At 41.5% G+C, this 19363-nt stretch overlaps 1 protein-coding gene across 2 annotated transcripts in view; it reads right to left on the bottom strand.

Annotated features, from left to right (window-relative positions):
* Positions 1-3185: 3185 nt before the first annotated feature.
* The window catches only part of TMEM87A (transmembrane protein 87A), a 46655-nt gene continuing 30477 nt past the window's right edge, over positions 3186-19363 (bottom strand). The window contains exons 11-20 of one of the 2 annotated variants that reach the window (XM_084776360.1): positions 18946-19039; positions 18063-18134; positions 15239-15347; positions 13985-14043; positions 12694-12797; positions 10108-10181; positions 9411-9472; positions 6496-6551; positions 6043-6073; positions 3186-4393 (exon numbers count right to left, since the gene is read on the bottom strand). In XM_084776360.1, coding sequence (XP_084632486.1) covers positions 4352-4393; positions 6043-6073; positions 6496-6551; positions 9411-9472; positions 10108-10181; positions 12694-12797; positions 13985-14043; positions 15239-15347; positions 18063-18134; positions 18946-19039 — 703 coding nt within the window. In that variant the 3' untranslated portion in view covers positions 3186-4351. Of the gene's footprint in view, positions 4394-6042; positions 6074-6495; positions 6552-9410; positions 9473-10107; positions 10182-12693; positions 12798-13984; positions 14044-15238; positions 15348-17457; positions 17527-18062; positions 18135-18945; positions 19040-19363 lie in introns of both variants that reach the window. The other variant, XM_084776361.1, reaches the window with a different exon arrangement.

The raw sequence follows: 19363 nt of genomic DNA, 5'->3' as shown, positions 1-19363 counted from the left end.
TTGGCTTGGTGCTTGTAGTGGGAGGGAAGCAGCTCAATTTAGTGAAGACCTTGCGCAGGCAGGGAATTTGGCTCAGTGGGTCGAACGCCAGGAGAGGTGGCACACTCCAGATCTCCCAGCTCTCAGGAGGTTCAGAGTTATTTTCAGTCGCATACCGAGTTCGACGCCAGCCTAGGATATATGAGGCCGTGTCTCAACCGAAAGTCAGCCCTCCCAACCACGGAAAAAAGGAACTTGTGGCTTGGTGCCAGTCTTGGGTTGGAGATATGACACTTAGGAAATTTGGCGTTAATTCGGTGTTTGCCACTCCCAACCTCTCTTTCTCTCTGGAAAAGAACCATTGCAGGCCTTACTTTCCTAGTCTGCAAAAACTCAGAGTGAGGCGTACTACAATTGTGAGCATCTAGTAAGTGACATACTCTAACTAGTTAATAGATTTGTTTCAGTATCATCGTTACATTTCAACTAATTCAAGTACCTTAGGCTTACACTGTTAAAGCTGTAGACCAATGGTTCTCTTCTCGTCCCTAGACAAGCAACTTTTGAAAAATTCAATCTCAGGCCTCACTCCTATTTCACTCAAACTTTGGAAGGGAATAGTATGCACTCAGGGTAAGTACACCTGAACACATTATAGGCCCAGCTCCAGCACAATTCTTAGGGGTTGCATGCGGGGCTGTCCTGTGTCCTAGAGGATATTTGGAAGCAGCCCCAGAATCTACCTGCCAGATAGATTCTTAGAACAGCTTGCCCAAAGATCAGACATGTGAACAAAACGTCTTCTGTTTGGTAAACACTTGTGGTGAGCCACTGTTCCTGACCAATGTTTTAGGCCAGCAGTCAGATGTCTCCCTCAGTTGCTCTCCATTTTATAATTTATGAGAAAAGGCCTGTGTTCGTTTGTTCTTGATTGTGAGAGACACCCACACATCTTACTGTTAGCCAGGCTAGCTAGCAGGCCAGTGAGCGCCTGCCTTGGTTCAAGGGCACCAGCTTTATCCAAACTCCCCTAGTCCCCTGGGCCACTTCTTCTTTATCTACTTACAAATTACTAAAATGTGTATTTGATTCAATAGGACCAGAACGGGATCCTCAACTGAGCATGCTGGACATACTTCCAAGTATGGCTGATGCTACTAATCCCTGAGACTGCATAATGCAAAATAGCAAGGGTTCGAGGCATGCCTAGTCTTTTGACACTTTGAGTTTATCCTTGAGAAGTACAAGGTTTAGTTACAAAAATTAATAAAACTTCTGTTTTCAGTAAGTTTACAATTGTGTGTTGAACTGTAGTCACAGCTACCGTGGCTTGCATGCCTCTAGCCACAGGTTACAGATGTCTGAGAGTTCACTCACGAACTTTTGGGAGGGCTTTGAACTGGTGATCACACTCCCAGCAACTTGATTCTCCCACACTGTGTCTTACATCCTAACACTCATTTTAGGAAGGCAGATAACATGGCTCTCTTTAGTCTGGTTCTTAATGCTTGATGCTAACTATTCCATTTGGAGAATTAAAAACCAACTTAGCCGGGCGCGGTGGCGCACGCCTTTAGTCCCAGCACTCGGGAGGCAGAGGCAGGCGGATCGCTGTGAGTTCGAGGCCAGCCTGGTCTACAAAGCGAGTCCAGGACAGCCAAGGCTACACAGAGAAACCTTGTCTCAAAAGACAAAAAAAAAAAAAAAAAAAAAAAAAAAAAAAACCAACTCAATTTAAGCTATACAGATGGTGTGTAACAAAGTATCAGGTATGGTGTAAACTTAAGAGTTTAATGCAAAACTCTAAAAGGGTGGGTATTGTATGATGTCTAAATACTGTTTCTGGATATTGTATACAGTATCTTTTTTTTATGTATAAGGACTGCTTGTCCCTTATATATTAAGTACTGCTCAGATAATCAAATGGAAGTATACTGCCAAGTGGTTAGAAACACAAAACTCTTTAAGTCTTTTCTTGAAATTTTAGAATGTCAACTTATTTTAAAAGGTTTATTTATTTATACATGAGTACTCTATTTGCATGTATGTCTGCATGCCAGAAGAGGGCATCAGACCCATGGTTGTGAGGCACCATGTGGTTTCTGGGAGTTGAACTCAGAACCTCTGGAAGAGTAGCCAGAGTGCTCTTAACCCCTGAGCCATCTCTCCAGGCCCTAGAATGCCAACTATTATGATAGGAAAAGGTCTAATATTTTGAGTTCCAGATTCAAGGACCAAGGACCAAGATCAATATTCAATGCTAAGAAAGGAATAGATCAACACCACTCAACCCAATTACCTTCCTGGTATGTCCTTATAAGTCACACTATATACCCAATCCCAATAATATAGCATCAGGCCCAAGGCTATAAACTGTATATTATGTTCCTGCTTAATACAGGCGAGCTCTTTTCCCTAAGTCTCAAGTAAGCATCCAAACACTCCCAAAAACACGTGAGTGACCCACTGCCCTGCTACACAGTAGTATTTTGCTAAAGTTTTACCTGCAACAGGAACACATGATGCCCACAGCCAGTGATAATTAGCTCCAGAATACACTGATTCCCTCATATTGCTGTTCTTTAAAGGTACCAGCCAAGGTAGGTTTCAGAAAAGTAACCAAAGCAAAAAGCTGTAGAGAAATGTTCCCTAAATGTTATTAACATTTTACTATCATGTGCCGGCTGGCTTTTTGTCAATCTGACACAGACTAGGGTTACCTGGGAGAAGGAACTTCAGTTGAAAGAAATGTCTGCATCAGAATAGCCTGTAGGCAAGTCTGTGGGGGCATCTTCTTGGTTACTGATTACGTGGGAACGTCCATCCTACTGTTGGTGGCACCACCCCAGCATGCCTGGCACTCTTGGGCAGGTTGTCCCAGGTTGTATTTAAGGGGGGGGGGGGGGAGCAGTGTTTCTCCACAGCCTCTCCTTGAGTTCTGCCCTGGCTTTTCTCAATGATGGATTATGATAGGACCTGAAATAAACCCTTTCCTCCCCAAGTTGCTTTTGGCCATGGTGTTTATTACAGCAATGAAAGTAAACCAGAACAAACAGCGTGAGTTATTTTAAGTTGTGGTCATATGGTCATCATTTTCAACAAAAAATATTTTAATCTGTAGTAAAAAGCCATGGAAGGAAAGTCTCCACTAGGGTCTGAAAGAAGGGTATACACAGAAAATTTGAAATAAATGAGAAAGACATTACTTTTGTTAAAATCTTTATATTAAAAAGTGGCATGAACTTTTCATGTAGAACAAAAATTTAGGGAAGGAAAACTAGATAAAATGGTTACAACTGAAATACAGTGCTTCAAGTGAATCCCATCACCTGGTGATGTTCTTATAAGCAGTCTCTAAGCCAACACCAGACACTAGAGCAGTCAGTCTTCAGAGAGGGGGTGGGAGTGGGGCGGGGGGAAGCAGCAGCAGTCAGGGCCTCCACACCACGTCATGCAATAACTGCTTGTAAAGCAACGGGGCCTGATCCCTTTCTACAGCTCCCCCTTCTGAAGCATGATAGTTCGTCCCTCGTGCAGGGTGAATAATGGCAGCACTTAAATGGAGTGCCTCTTGGCATCTAGTGCAATCCAAAGAATGGCATGAAGGCAAACCAAGCATTGCCTGCAACTGCAATGCCGCCTTGGAGTAGTTAAAAGTCTTGGAGTGTGCACCACATTGCCAGCAATGGGATGTGTCATAATATCAGATGTCTGAAGAGTTAAACTAATATTTCTCTTTAAAGCACATCTGAAATAGAAAAATCTTTAATATACACCATTTGTAAACAAAATTGCACTTGATTTTGAATCACATGTAACTTTCTCCCCCCACCCCCGCTTTTGGTCACTGATAGATCTATGGTTCCTTAACTCAGAAGGGCCTATTTCACTGAAACTACTTCCGCAAGATGTAACCGTGACGTCCTGGGAAAATAAAAAATAAATGACATTTTCTCCCATCACCGATACAACTTCTTAAATAAATAAAACCACAGGCAGTTGCTCCTAAAGATGACAAATTATGGTATAGATGACACAGTCCTTTCAGAAACCTTAAACTTCCTAGTCTGACAGGTTAAACAACTGCACAGCAAGTTCAGGGACAACATGTAGGTTGCAAAAACAGCCAATGATGGGGTTTGGGAGGGAAGGGTGTCAAAGATGTGAAGAAGCCTGTAAATTTTCCTCATCCCATGACTATGTTTTCAGTAAGCTGTTCTTCTTGGCTGACACCTCTCCCCAGCTCCCATGCACAAAGATCCAGGGACAGAGCAAGATGCCTTTGCCTCCTTCAGTCCCACGGAGCAGCAGGAGACTGATGATGAGCTGGGCTCTTCCCTGACACAGCCATCTTCTACAGTACTTTCATTGCTCACTCCATCTTTGACCTTTCAAAGTGTGTGATCATTCGTTCCTAAGGGGGGAAAAGATTTATTCTAAGTACACAATTTAAAATGGTCTAAATCCAAATAATCTCTATATAAATGGCTCAAACAAAAATTTTCACAAATACTTTTCTATACTAATTGTTTACAGCAGTGTATCTATGATGAATCTGAAAAATAACATCCAAGGTTAAATGACTCAACTACAATTCAGAGAGAAATGTAGCAATCTTACAGGTTTTTCAGTGTGCAGTGCAGTATTGTTTGATATGAGCACAGTGTTGTACAGTAGATCTGTAGAAAGCTTACTCGAACTGAGCTCTGGTGTATGTGGCTGTGTACCATCTTCTGGCTGCAGGTACCATGATGTACAACATATACACGCAGGCAAACACTTACACACATAGGATAATACAAAGGCAAAAAGACGCAATAGTAACCATCTGTACCCCAACTCTAGAGGGTAGATATGGCAGAACCCAGGAGCATGCTGCCCAGCCAGTCGAAATAGCAAGCTGCAGATTCAATGAGAGAACCTGTCTCAAAAAAATAAGGTGGCAATCAGGGAGGCAGAAGCAGGTGGATCGCTATGAGTTCAAGGGTATCCTAGTCTACAAATGAGTCCAGCACAGTCAAAGCTACATAGAGAAACCCTGTCTCGAAACACCAAAACAACAACAACAAAAACCCAACCCAAACAAAAACAACAACAACAACAACAAAACAAAACAAAACCAATCAACAAAAATAAATAAATAAATAGATAATAACAAGGTGGAAAAACACAGAGGAAGAAAACTAAATAGACCCTCTAGCCTCTACACACACACCACATAGCACCAGATATACAATTGGTGCACAGATATACATGCAGGCAAAAAACCCATCCACATAAAATAAAAGTGAAAAATAGATTTAAAATTAACATAAATATTAGAGATACTAATTATAATCCCATTTTATAGCACAGAAATGGTGAATTTAGTAAGAGGTAAGTTGAAATAATTTATAATTTGTTCTGATTGATTATATTCCTTTCTCAACACTATTCCTGGTTTTGCCAGGGTTAGAGTGGGATAAATTTGAATTTCTTTTTTCTTTCTTTCTTTCTTTCTTTTTTTTTTTTTTTTTTGATACAGGGTCTCTCTGTGTAGCCTTGGCTGTCCTGGACTCACTTTGTAGACCAGGCTGGCCTTGAATTCACAGAAATCCACCTGCCTCTGCCTCCCTGAGTGCTGGGATTAAAGGCATGCACCACCACACCCGGCCCCAAATTTTAATTTCTTAAAGACAAAGAAACTACACAGTAAAGAGTTCAGTGTTTTGAGACAAGGTTTCTCTGTGTAGCCCTGGCTGTCCTAGACTCACTACGTAGACCAGGCTTCCTTCAAACTCAGCAACTACCTGCTTCTGCCTCCAAAAGTGTAGGATTAAAGGCATGCATCACCACACCAGGGTTGTTACTCAACTTTTAAATGAAAACATTCATAACTCTGGAAAAGTGAGTATGTACACACAGATATACAGAAAGCAATCTTTGTATGCCCACTCCTGTCTTTTTCAGCCAAACCAGCCTACACTTCAGAAGACAGACAAGGTTCTTCCTCAATGGAGGACTCATGAATGGCTGTTCAATTACCAGATACACCGAGGTAAAGTTCATGGCTTGGTTACTAACCTCATCTGAATCCAGCAAGGCCGGAAGTGCTCTGCAGAGAAACATGACATTAAATAAGGCCATAAGCAATTCATGGAGGACAAAAGAATAATGAATGAGGCTTTAAGCTTGTTTACAACTTAGCTAAGATCTGTATCTCCTTCAAGAGAATAAAGAAAAAGCAAATAAAAAAGAATCAGAGTTTCTCAAGTTACATACAATATAACATACTCTCCAGAGTGGCAGGGTCTACGTCTCTTTAGCATTACAGCTCTGGGAAGGAATTCAGAAGCTTTAAAAGAACTAGCCTACAGATTTTAGACTGACCTAGAGCTTAATTTTCTAAACAGAAATGTCATTCAGGTAAGTAGTCATATTCTCACTAGCCTTTTCTTCAGTTTATCCACTGAAAATAACTATTATGTAAAACTAACATTGAGACAGGATTCTTATAGTAATGATTCAAACACTTACACATCAGTCACAGAAGAAGGAACATTCTCTTCGACCCACTTCAAATCATCCTCCTGCTGGAAATATATAAATACCAGCAATTACTAAAATATACCAATAAGTAATGTCTCAAGAATAGATCTGCACTCATAAGACCTTTATTCTCTTAACAGCCTTGTGTTATCCTACATAGTACATGCACATAACATAAAAGGCTGACAAAATTCTATTAAAACTTTTTCTTCAAATGCCTTTGACTAACATCTCCCCAGTGTCCCCACTTCTAACTACCACTCAACCTTCTTTTCCTGTGAGTTCAACATTATTGGATTTCACAAATCAGAGGTCATGCAACTCTTGTTTGTCTGCGCCTGGCTTATTTAACAAAATGTCTTCTAGTTCACCAATGTCACTGAAAATCTCAACATTTCCTTTTATTCTAAGAATAAATGGTATTTAACTATGCATACACACACTTCATTAAATCATCCAGTGAGTGAATTGTTTTTTAGTTTTCAAGACAGGGTTTCTCTGTGTAGCCCTGGCTGTCCTGGAAATTCATTTTGTAGACCAGGCTGCCCTTTAATTCAGAAATTTGCTTGTCTCTACCTCCTGCATGCTGGGCTCAAAGGCACAAGAATACCTGGGTCACTGAGTGAAACTTAATGAAGTAGCTTTGCTATTGAGGCTGCAACAAAGAGCCTGAGCATGCAGGTATCCCTCCAGCATGCTGACCTATGACTGGAAGCCCCATAGCAGGATAACGAGGCCATGGAGTAAATAGCTTTACTTTAATTTTCAGGAACTCTCCACACTAACCCATACTTAGCAGAGTGCATACACGGTTCTCACCAAGGTTTCCATCTTTGGCCTTTTGGATAACAGCCATCCTAGATTATCTGTGATGAGCACTTTTTCCCCCTCCATATAGGGTTTCTCTGTGTAATAGCCTTGGCTGTACCAGGCTGGCCTCGAACTCAGAGATCCACCTGCCTTTGCCTCCCAAGTGCTGGGATGAAAGGCATGCCCCACCATACCAGGCTTGTGGTGAGCATTTTAAAAATATGCATTTGTAATGTCTTCCTGTGAGAATTTCTACTCAAGTCCTTTGTCCCCATTAATTAGCATGTTTTCCTGTTACTGATTATTCTGAGTTCCTTATACATAGATATTGCCATGTTTTTTCTCATTCCATGGTTGTCCACTCATTCTTGTCAACTGTTTGCACAGCAGCTTTTTGGTTTGATGCAACTCTATGTGATGACTGTTTTGTTTTTGATTTTGTGTCCTGGACTGCTTGATACAAATGTTAAAAACTTTTTACATAGACCAGTATGATGCAGTGTCTCTATTTTCTTCTATGAATTTTACAGATTCAGGCCTTACATTTAAGACCTTAAGCCGAACCCCCTGACAACTCACACCATTTATAATAGTGGGGATTAAACCTAGGACCTTATTCATACAAGTGAGCTCTATTCCCAGAGCCTTTAACTAATTCATTTTGAATAGATTTCCAGTTTCTCTAATACCATTTATTGAAAACAAAACCAAACTGTCATCTTCCTATTACTTGTCCTTAGTACTTCTGTCAAAATCCAGGTGACCAGAAATGTGTACCTTAACCTTTGGGATCTCTACTACACTCAGCTGGCCACCGTACTGTTTTGATTACAGTGGCTCTGTAGGTTTGTTTTAGCTTCCTGTGGGTTACACCCGGACTCATGCATGCTGAATATCCTCTACTGTAAATTATAGCTCTAGCTCCCTGTGGAACATTTTGTGTACACATAAGAATATATGTGCTTATGTACATGCAGGTATATATGAGTGTATGTGCACTCAGGCCACATATGAACATTTGTCCTTTTCAATCAGTCCTCGCCTTGTTTTTTTTCCATTTACATTTATTCACTAATAGCTTCGTGGGACAACTTGGGGAGTTAGTTCTCCCTTTCTGCCAACACTCAGGTCATCAGGCTTGGCAACCTAAGCCTCTAACCGCTGAGCCATCTTGCTACTTATTTTCTGAGAAGGCCTTTCAGTGAATCTGGAGTACAGCGATTGGCTAAGACTGGCTAGCTGGCAAATCCTGGAGATGCTCCTATCTCCCTCCCAGGACTGGGCTACACATGGTGCTTGGCTTTTGATGTTGCGCCTGGGTACCTATGCTCAGGCCTCATGCTTAAACAGCGTGAGCCACCTACTCAGGCCCACTGTGCTACATCTAGAAGCCAAATTAGTGTGATGCCTTCGGTTTCATTGTTTTTCTTGAGGACACTTTAACTGCTTAGGTGTTTTGCTTGTACTTTTGTGGCTTCTGACAAATATTACAGTTGTTTTTTTTAACTGAAAAATGTCACTGGGATTTGATAGTGGTTACAATAATTGCTGTGGGTAGTACGGGTGTTATAATGGTAAATGTAGGCCAGCAAGATGGCTCAGATGGTAAGGGGGCTACTGCCAAGCTTGAAGACCTGGGTTCAAGCCCTGAACTTACCTAACAAGACAGAACTAACTCTCGTCAGTTCTTGACTGACCTGCACACAGGTACAACATAAACCCTACACCACTCCTACTCATATGCACACACAAGTAAATAAATAAAAGCAGAAATGGAGCCAGGCAGTGGTGGCACATGTCTTTAATCCCAGCACTCAGGAGGCAGAGGCAGGTAGATCTCCGAGTTTGAGGCCAGCCTGGTCTACAGTGAGTTCCAAGACAGGTAGGGCTACACAGAGAAACTCTGTCTCAAAACACCCACCTGACAAAAGAAAAAAGAAAATGAAAAAGAAAAGAAATGTAGTATGTAAAAGTAATTGTGATAGCAGTATACTGTTAAAAGAACCCTTAAGGACTACCGGGAACAATCCTGGCTTCCACCTCATCCACAGACCAGGAAAAGATCACAAAGGAAGGAAAAAAGTCCCACTTACTGTTTTGGTTACTTTACTATTTCCATTCGGTTCCTGCTTGGTACTTCTCATTTTCATTCCTTCTGTAAAAGCAAAGGAAAAACAACAACAACAACAACAACAAAACCCCATAGATTGGTTAACTTTGTGATCACACCAGAAACACAAGCAAAAACACATTCAGAGATTTAAGCCTACTGACTGAATTATGCAATAGATATTTCTCTATGCTAACATTTATAATACAAAGTTCTAATTTGTGTCTCACAAGTAATCTGGACATTTAATGTGCTTTTGTTGCTGGTGTTGTTTATCAGGGCTTCACCTTAAAACTTTGTAATTCTCTCTTTATCCTAAGTTTAGCAAACAGAAGAACTCAGATTTTTTCCTTTTAAAATTAATTTTCTTAAAAACAAAACAAAACAGAACAAAAAAATTAGAAGCAGTCCCAGCGGCACACACCTGTAATCCCAGCACTCGGGAAGACAGGTGGATCTCTGTGAGTTCGAGGCCAGCCTGGTCTACTAAGTGAGTCCAGGACAGCCAAGGCTACACAGAGAGACCCTGTCTCAAAAGACCAAGAGAGAGAGAGAGAGAGAGAGAGAGAGAGAGAGAGACAGAGACAGAGACAGAGAGACAGAGACAGAGAGAGAGAGAGACAGAGAGAGAGAAATACCGAGAGCACAAATCAAAACAGTGAGTTTTCTCCAAAGCTCACCAAAGCTTTCCTTCAGCATCGGTTCCTTCTGTTCATCCTCTTCGTCTTCCTCTGACAATGGTGAAAAGGCAAACCTGACAGGACAGAGAACAGGAGGGAACAGCCTCTCTCAGAATAGCATAAAACTTATCACAGAACTGATATTGAAGCTGCAACTGAAATACTACTTCTCTCCTTCAGAAAGTTTGTAAATGGCTGCATCATCAACTGAGCAGCAGGATGGTGTGAGCCACAGGCCATCCGAGCCCATAGGCAACTTACTTAATTTCCTCATCTGTAGATGGAGACAATAGTCAAAACACTCAGTAGTATTCTTTTTTTTATTTTTGTTTTTTGAGACAGGGTCTCTCTGTATAGTCTTGGCTGTCCTGGTCACCATGCCCCACCCTCATTTTCTGAAAAGGAAAGTCAAACTAGGTGAGTAGCACACACCTGTAATCCCAGCACTAGGGAGGCTGATGTAGGACAACTGAGAGTTCGGAGACACTCAGTTTGGATGACACAGAGAGACCCTGTCTCTTATTAAACAATAAAAACCTCCACAAAGGTCAAGTCACTACGAATTGCTTAAAACAATACCTGATATGGTTCAAAGACATATCACACACAGGAAAATAACTCCAATTTAAAATTTTAGCCTTCAAGCTGAATAAAGAAAGTGAGGGCTGATTTGAGATGTTCCAGGTAATTTACAATCTCAGTCTCCAGCTGAGTGGGAGGACCACACCTCGATGCCTCAGTATTCCCAAGGGACTTTGGCAGTAAGACTTGGTGATCTCTAGAAGGTTTAGCTTTGCCCTCACTCTGTACTTCCCTTTTTATTGTTGCCTAGCACTTTCATTTTATTTTGTTTTAAAATCTCTGTTAGTGATTGGATAGGAACAGTGAATGTCTGTCACTCATTAAGGACTAACTTAACTAGTGTTTGAAAAGCATCTCAAGTGAGAGGAAGACAAAGAGGCCCTTCACAACCTCTACTTCGTGTAATAAGGAAGGCCAAGCCACATCACACTGTAGGAATGAGAGGTGCGGCAAAGATTACTGCCAAGGAAGGCTACATAAGGCCCTGGTCGAACCAGAAGCACCACCACCCAATGAGGAGGGAGACTGCCACAAATCCAGCATGACCATAGTGTCATACAAGAAACCACAAGATTTAATTATAATACAGATATTGATAAACAATGCATTTGGAGAGTGAGTTAAAGAATCCTCAAGGTGTAACAATTATTGCAAATTGTTTTTGCTTTTTTGTTGCTAGTTTTGTCTTTATTTTTGTTTTGTTTTGTTTTGTTTCCAGACAGAGTTTCTCTGTGTAGCCCTGGCTATCCTAGAACTCATTATGTTGACCAGGCTGGCCTCTAACTCAGAGATCCACATGCCCCTGCCTCCTAAGTGCTGGGTTTGTCTTGGGTTTTGTTGTTGTTGTTGTTTGGTGGGGAGGGGCGGAGGGGAGGGAGGCACAGCTTTTCGAGACAGGGTTTCTCTGTGTAACAGCCCTGCTGTCTTGGACTCACTCTGTAGACAAGACTGGCTTCAAACTCAGAGATTTGCCTGCCTCTGCCTCCCAAGTGCTGGGATCAAAGACATGTGCCACCACGCCGGGCCCTGGGTGCTGGTGTGTGCCATCACCACTCAGCGAGAAGGTCCCTGCTTGATGGGAATCTTTGTTTCCCTTGGGCTCTAACAGTGTAAAGGGGGACTGCAGGCCATATCATATTAGAACTAATAATATCCATGTTAGCTCTGACCTAGCTGGGAAATGGAAACTAAAGATATTAGCCTGACTGCCAGGAAGGGTTATAGCGTAAGATCAGTCACACAGGTGTATGTAATTGAACCCCAACAAAACCTCTGGGTGACTAAGATTCAGGTTTCTCAGGCTGCAATACTCTGCAGCCATGTATTTGGCCAAAAAAAAAGTAGCACTGCCTGTGACACTGCAGAGCGACAACCAGGAGCTTTGGTTTGGGTCCCTGCACACTCAGCACGCTCTCTTCTCTTGGCTTATGATAGCTTTAATGCTCTCAATGAAACAAACATTAGCCACAAGCCTAACACTTGCAGTGTGACCTTTGTGGGTCTGTCTACCTAGTAAATCACTAAACCTGGCAGGAATGGTAAGTTTGACATTAGCAGTAGACTGGGCAGAGTCTTGTCAGAGCTCTTCTCCCTGACTCTGGAGCTTGAATAACTCTGGCTAGAAGTTCTTTGCGATTACAGGATCATATTTGGGAATTTGAGATATGTGAGGATAGAACAGATATTAACTAATAAATGAATAAAATATATATGATTTAAAAACTGTTAAGTGAGGAGGACTTAGTAGGGGTGCTGTTGAACAGTTTCCTCAAGGACTGAAACATCCTATCTTGCAGGGAAGCTCAGTCAACATGAAGGCAAACAACTCAAATTAGCTTCTGGAAGTTCCTGAAACCAAGCAGATTCACTAAAACCCTCCCTGCCAGAAAAGAGCAGAAGGAGCGTTGCTAGCCAGTATCTACTACGCCACACAGACCTGACGTTGTCCCCTAATGTCCCACCCCTATGACAGCATGCTCATTCTGGTAGCAGGTAACCAAGTACCTCTGGTTGTTTGCTGATGGTCGCCAGAGAATCATGATGACAAAGAGGATCATGGAAAACAGTAAGCGCCAAATGGCATCATCCACCCACAGCTCCCGCCAGTCCTGCAATAAGGAGGAAATGCACAACACTTTACGTATATTACCACTGTTCACAACCCCTTGGTATAGAGCAAAGTCTCTTATTTATACATTCAAGCTGTGTTTATTAAAAGTACTGTGCTAGGCACCTGGCAAGTACTGGGGCTATTAACTTGGGAAAAAAGTAGTTTCTTCCTTTGTCATGTTTACTGTGGCTACAGCAAAGACACTAGCAAGCAGCAGAGAGTACTTGTCAAAGTGACAGGCAGGCATGGTGGTGCACAACTGTAATCCTAGCACTTGGGGAGGCAGAGGCAGGCAGGTCTCTGTGAGTTTGAGGCTATCAAGCTCAGGACAGCCAAGGCACTGTTACACAGAGAAACTCTGTCTCAAAAAAAAAATTAAAAAAATAAAAAAATTAAAAAAAAAGAAAGAAAACAGAAAAAAAAGTGTCACAGCTCCCAGAATCCTCAAAAAAAGTAATATTTGGTTGCTAACTTTTAAATTTCATATAAAAATTATACATATACATATATATCATATATCATATATGTATATATATCTAAACCAGGATGGTCTTAAACTCAAGAGATCTATCTGTCTCTGCCTCCCACATCTGGGAGTAGATCTGCTGGGATTGAAGTTGTGTACCACTAAAACTGGTTTAGGTTTAAATTTCTAATCCCCTTGCTGAGATTAAAAGCATGTGCCATCATGCCAGGCCCTAATGCTAATTTTATAACTGTCAGTTGTCACTTATCAGTATGACCAAAAGAGAGAAAGAGAGAGCTGTCTCTCTCCACATAAATCCTATTGGCCATAAGATTTATTTAAATGTAAAGAACATAGCTTCTATTCTGATTAGCATCATTCCCACATGATGTTCAGCGCTTCCTGAGATTTTGTGTTAAGGCAAGCTTGCAATATGGCAGGCTGTGTTTACCATCCACACAATTCTTTGCTATGACAAGCATATAAAACATACCAATAGAGGCTGGGGGTGTGGCTTAGTGGTAAAGCTCCTGCCTAGAATGCATAAGGAGCTGGGTTTAATCCCTAGGACCTATAAGTAAATAGCAGCATATCACATAACATGCCAGCACAGACTACTGAGGAATAGAGACCTAGCCTTGAACTCTTACACCTTAGAAGAATCATAACTACAGTGGTCACAATTATCACACTTAGAACTGCATGTGTTTATAACTTACCGACTGGCAAGTTACTATTCTGAACTTCATGGTTGTCCAGATGATGAACACAATAGACGCTAGCATGAAATGAAAAGCCTGGTGAGAACATGAATGGCAGTTTACACCCCCAATTACATTCACTCATCCTGAATAGATGCAACTCCATATTCCAGACCCCAAAGCATTACTATCACTTAGTTATTTTCCATATAAATTTATTAAGCACCTACTATAAAAACTACCGCTGCCAACATTTTCTGTAAATACAGTTTTGCAATAATTTTGTCTTTATCATCTGGCTCCTTCAGTAACCTTAAGAATTAGAACAATAGCTAATGGAATATATGGCTCTTTATCAACATTACTAGAATAAATGTTTCCTTCTTCACCTTATTTTTTGAGGAAGTGTCTCTCACTGAAATTGGAGCTCACTGACAGGCTAGACTTGAAGTTCCCCAACTTGGGGAGACTGAATGCCCGGTGAGCTCCACGGGCTCTCCTGTTCCCACCTTCCTGGCTTTAGGATTTCCTGAACAAGCCACCGTGGCTGGCTTTCGCATGGTCCTGGGGAGCTGAACCGAGGTCTTCCTGCTCGTATGGCAAGCACTCTATGAAGCCACCTCCCTAACTGCTCCTGGCCTTTCCACACGGAGACCAGGGGTCTGAACTGCTGACCTTATACCTACAGAGCAAGTGATGGAGCTGAGCTGTCTCCCCCACTCCTAATTTAAAAAAAAAAAAAGATCATAAATTCTTAAGAGACTCTGAACTGTCCTAACTACTTTCCTAGAATGAAAAACAACACTTTCTTTAACTACCACTGGCCCTCTCAAGCTAAGGTTTACTGCCCTGGCTTTGCAGTAAAGAACACTGGCTGCTTTTCAGAGGACAAAGGTTCAGTTGCCAGCACCTGCATGGTGGCTCACAACTGTCCACAACTCTAATGCCAGAGGATCTGACATCCTCTTTTGGCTCTGCATAGGTACAGATGTAGTGCACAGCTATATGTAGGCAAAACACCAAAGAAAAAAATTAAATAAAAGATGAAAACAATTTCTGTTCTAAAGAAATCATAAGACCATGATGCAACATTTAAAAAATTCCAAACTCAGCTAGGTGTAGTGACACACACCTGTAATCCCAGCTCTCTGGGAGACAGAGGCAGGTGGATCTCTGAGTTCGAGGCCAGCCTGATCTACAAAGTGAGTCCAGGACAGCCAAGGCTACACAGAGAGACCCTGTCTTGGCAGGGGGGGTGGGATCCAAGCTTACCTGCTACTGCCAAGATAAGCGTATTGGTGAAGTGCCGGTACAGAGAGAGCTTTACGACGTTCCGCCGAAGTTTTAATAGCTTCATTGTTTGAGTCAGGCTAATGAATATGTGTTTGCAAGTCAAGGAATTAAACTTCAAACAGGTAAGTAAATTAATTCTCAGGTCTGAGGACCGAGGGTGATCCTTGTAAAGCTACAGATCTCAGAGGCCTTATCGCTCATATTTTCACTTATTCTCAACCTTACCACTATTAATGAGAAAATGAGTATTTCAATAAGACAGACAGACAGACACACACACACACACACACACACACACACACACTATGAGGATGGGAATGAAGAAATAAAGAGGAAAAATATAGAGAAACAAGGTATAGGCTTACTAAAAAAAATTTAAAAGACGAAAAAAGCAACCCACGGAAATGATAAAATAACATTTCTATTTAAGGTGGGTAATTCTGTCCTGATCTGGTCCAGTTAATCCATGGTAGCTAATCAGTCACACTTGTGCGCACAGCTTTCCAGAGTTCTACACTCAGTCCCCGAGGAGCTAAGAGCGTCCAACAACTGTCTGAAGACCCAGGCAAAGCAGTGAGGCTTTATTTTAAGAACTCTATTCCCAAGCAGGAGCTCCCATGGAAAGACAAAAGACTGATGACTACTGCAGAGGATGCCTGCTCACACGCTCAAGTGTGAGCGGAGAAGTCATACACATGAAGGAGTTGGGGCCGACGAGAAGGCTCGGCTGGGAGAGGCGCATGCCACCCAGCAATCCAGCCCGATAAGCTGAGCTCCATCTCCAGAAGCCACACGAGGGCAAAGGAGAGAATTCTCTGGGAAAGTGTCCTCCGACCTCCATATGTGCACTGTGGCGTGCACCTCCCAACAAATAAAATGTTAAAAATAAAATATAAAAGGCCTGGAGAGACAGCTCAGCAGTTAAAAGTACACAATGCTGTGGCAGACAACCAGGGTTAGGTTCCCAGCACTCTCGCATCAGGTAGCTCACAACAGCTGGCAACTCCAACTCAAGGGGACCCAGCACCCCCTTTCTGGCCTATGCAGGTAATGCAATCATGTATACAATGTATATACTTACACATAATTTAAAATTAAATTTTTTAAATTTTTTATTAATTTATTCTTGTTACATTCAATGGTTATCCTAAAATTAAGTCTTAAAAAGGAAAATAGAAATAAGAAAAATGAAGGGAGCTAGAGCTTACCTACAAGAGCTCTCACTGACTGCTCTGCCCACAGCACCTTTCACTCTCTCAGTACTCAAGGATCACAGGACTTGGCAGATGGTGATCTGGAGCCAGACGCCTGAATTTCAGTCATTTTTGCTCTACAGCAATCTACTCAAATTTGTTCGTATCATGTTTTGTTTGTTTATTTGTCTTTTTGAGACAGGGTCTCTCCATGTAGCCCTAGCTGTCCTGGAACTCACTCTGTAGACCAGGCTGGCTTCAAACTCAAGAGACCTGCCTGCTTCTGCCTACCATAGTGCTAGGATTAAAGGTGTGGGCTCATATAATGCTTTTTAAAACCACCACAATCAGGACAAAAATGCTGCACAATCACACATATACTCATACACATAAAGACAAACCAAATTTAACATACCCCTACCACGATAAATTCCACACAAATGTTTAAGGAACAGGAATAGAAACCTGTTCGGTTTCTGCCATCGGTTTGTGAATGAATCAACGTTTGTTTGTTCTGAAGGGTGATAGGCAGCTTCTAGGTGAAAAAAGAAATTCAGCCTTCCTGGGGCTGAAACCTGCTCACCCTACTTAAGAAATTTAGGAGGATCAAATCTCCTAAATCGTTCCTAAACACATTTTCAGGGATCAAATTCTTTTCACAGGCATCAAAGAATTTCATAACTGGTAGAGACTAAAAGAAAGCAGAACCAGAAGAGCCAATGATTGTAATTCAAAGAGAGACGAGCAAACAACAAACCCCAAATCAAGGTGAGATACCCATTTCAAAAGGAGAAAGCAGAGCTTTTATCATGTGCTTAGCAACCAAATTCTGTGATTTTAAGAATGACAAAACAAAAACAAAACTGCTTACCTGAGCCCTCAGGCCATTAACACACAAAATAAACCATTTCCCAGATCAAAGAGAAATCAACAAAAAGATTAATGAAAACCCATCTCCAAGGGGAGAAAGTGAACGGCCATCAAACAAGCCAGTGAGAAGGATATCCACCAGCACAGGGCAGTGTCTAGGAAAGCCAAGGGTATAAAGGCCAAGGAAGCAAGATCAGTCTGGGCCTGCAGACAAAGAAAAAGAGGTGATGAAAACAGATGAACAGAGGCAGCAGAAGAAACCAGCGCATGGCTCTGCACTTACAGTTAGCTAGAACGGGTTTGCATATGAACCAAAGAAAAGCACAAGGGCCAGCACTTGGCAAATAAACACTCCTCCTTCCTTATATGCCTGCAGACAGCACACAGCTATAAATGATTCAAGGAAACTGCTATAGGATACAACCAAAGAGTTCCCATGTCAGAAAAAACACCACAAAAAGTCCTCGTGCTTATAACTCCATCCCATCTTGATTTTCTACAATTATTTTTAAACTAAAATTCTAAAAAGATACCTCTCACATTTTAAATAATTATTGCATCACTAATATACTAATCTCAGAGTAACAATGAAATTTTACTAATAATAGTTTACCCTAAAATACAATATAAGTAAATTATCTTTCCCCCAAAACAGCAGTCTTAGTTTCTACAAGCTTGTATCTAAGAATCTTTGCATACAGTTCTAACAACCCAATCACCAGAGAATTATTAAAGGATATCCATAAAATAATACAGGCATCAATTGCAGAGAGGGCCAGGCTTACTATCAGAGCCAAGGAGTAAGAAATATACTATAGCAATGGCAGAAGAGAGAAAGTGAAATTGACAGATTTTGGTTAAAGTCCCTAAATGTCCGAAGAGATTGCACACATGGGACAGGGCACAAGGGCAGTGTGGCTTGGAAAACAAATACACAATTATGAAGTAGTGTGTGGAAGGAGAAGTGTTGCAAACCTAAATGCCACTCAGTTTCATTAAGGGCAAAGCCAAGGGTACAGAACTTAACACTTTGATTAGGAAGAATCTGACTTTTTTAACAAATGAAATAACTGTAATGGACCAGGAAGCCTAGTTCTTCCTTACTTGTTAATGGATTGTGTAAAACGTAATTTTTAAACCTTAAGTTTCTGGGTAAGTAGAAAGCTGTTGTTTTTGATTAGATGAACCCTTAAATGGGAGAATCAAATAATTTCCAATCAAAGGATAGGTGGACAGAAGGTATCTATTACAAATTACAAGTTTACCAAGCTCTAATAGATGAGATTAGAAAAACTGAGTTATGAGCTGAGCATCCCTAATTCAAAATGCCAAGTCCACCACATCCAAAAAGTTTTGAGATTTTAAACAGATGTTTAGATCAAAGGATTTCAACTAGCAGGGCCTATACAAACACTCTTAAATAAAAAAAGTCCTCAAGTGTGAAACACTCCTCCTGGTCCCTAGCACTTCATTCCAGTAAAGGAAGCTCAGAACCCATGGGTGACAGGAGAGCAGCCCATTGACACCCACTTACTGACTCAAGATAGAAACGTGGCAGTAACTGACCACAAAAACAGACTGAGGACAAAGTAAAGTAAGTAATTCAGTCTAAGCAGTACTGACCCCTGTGACTCTGAGGACTCCTTCCATGCCAGAGAACAAAAGATAGAGAGCTCCTGCCACCACAACCTTGTGAAGAGTGACTCCCAGGCGAGGCCTAAAAAGGAAGCAGAGACAACTGAGCACAGAAGCAGCAAGCCAAGCAACATACTAAATAACAGCATCAGTGGCAAACAGCGCAGAGCACGAGCTTAGGGATAACACACACACACACACACACACACACACACACACACACACACACACACACACACACACTATATTCATATATATATGAAAATTTAGATACATTCAACAGTATAAAACCCCCAATAAAAAAGCCCATCATTCAGTCTTTATTTTTCCCCATCATTCAGAGTTAACAATAACCAATCTATGGCTAGTTCCACCCCAAGCACATATCACTCACTTTTCACCCTTT

Source organism: Acomys minous, assembly GCF_964271855.1.
Source record: "Acomys minous genome assembly, chromosome: 3".
NCBI classification, from domain to species: domain Eukaryota; kingdom Metazoa; phylum Chordata; class Mammalia; order Rodentia; family Muridae; genus Acomys; species Acomys minous.
The sequence above is the reverse complement of the archived record's forward strand: the minus strand, read 5'-3'. Positions and strand labels throughout refer to the sequence as shown.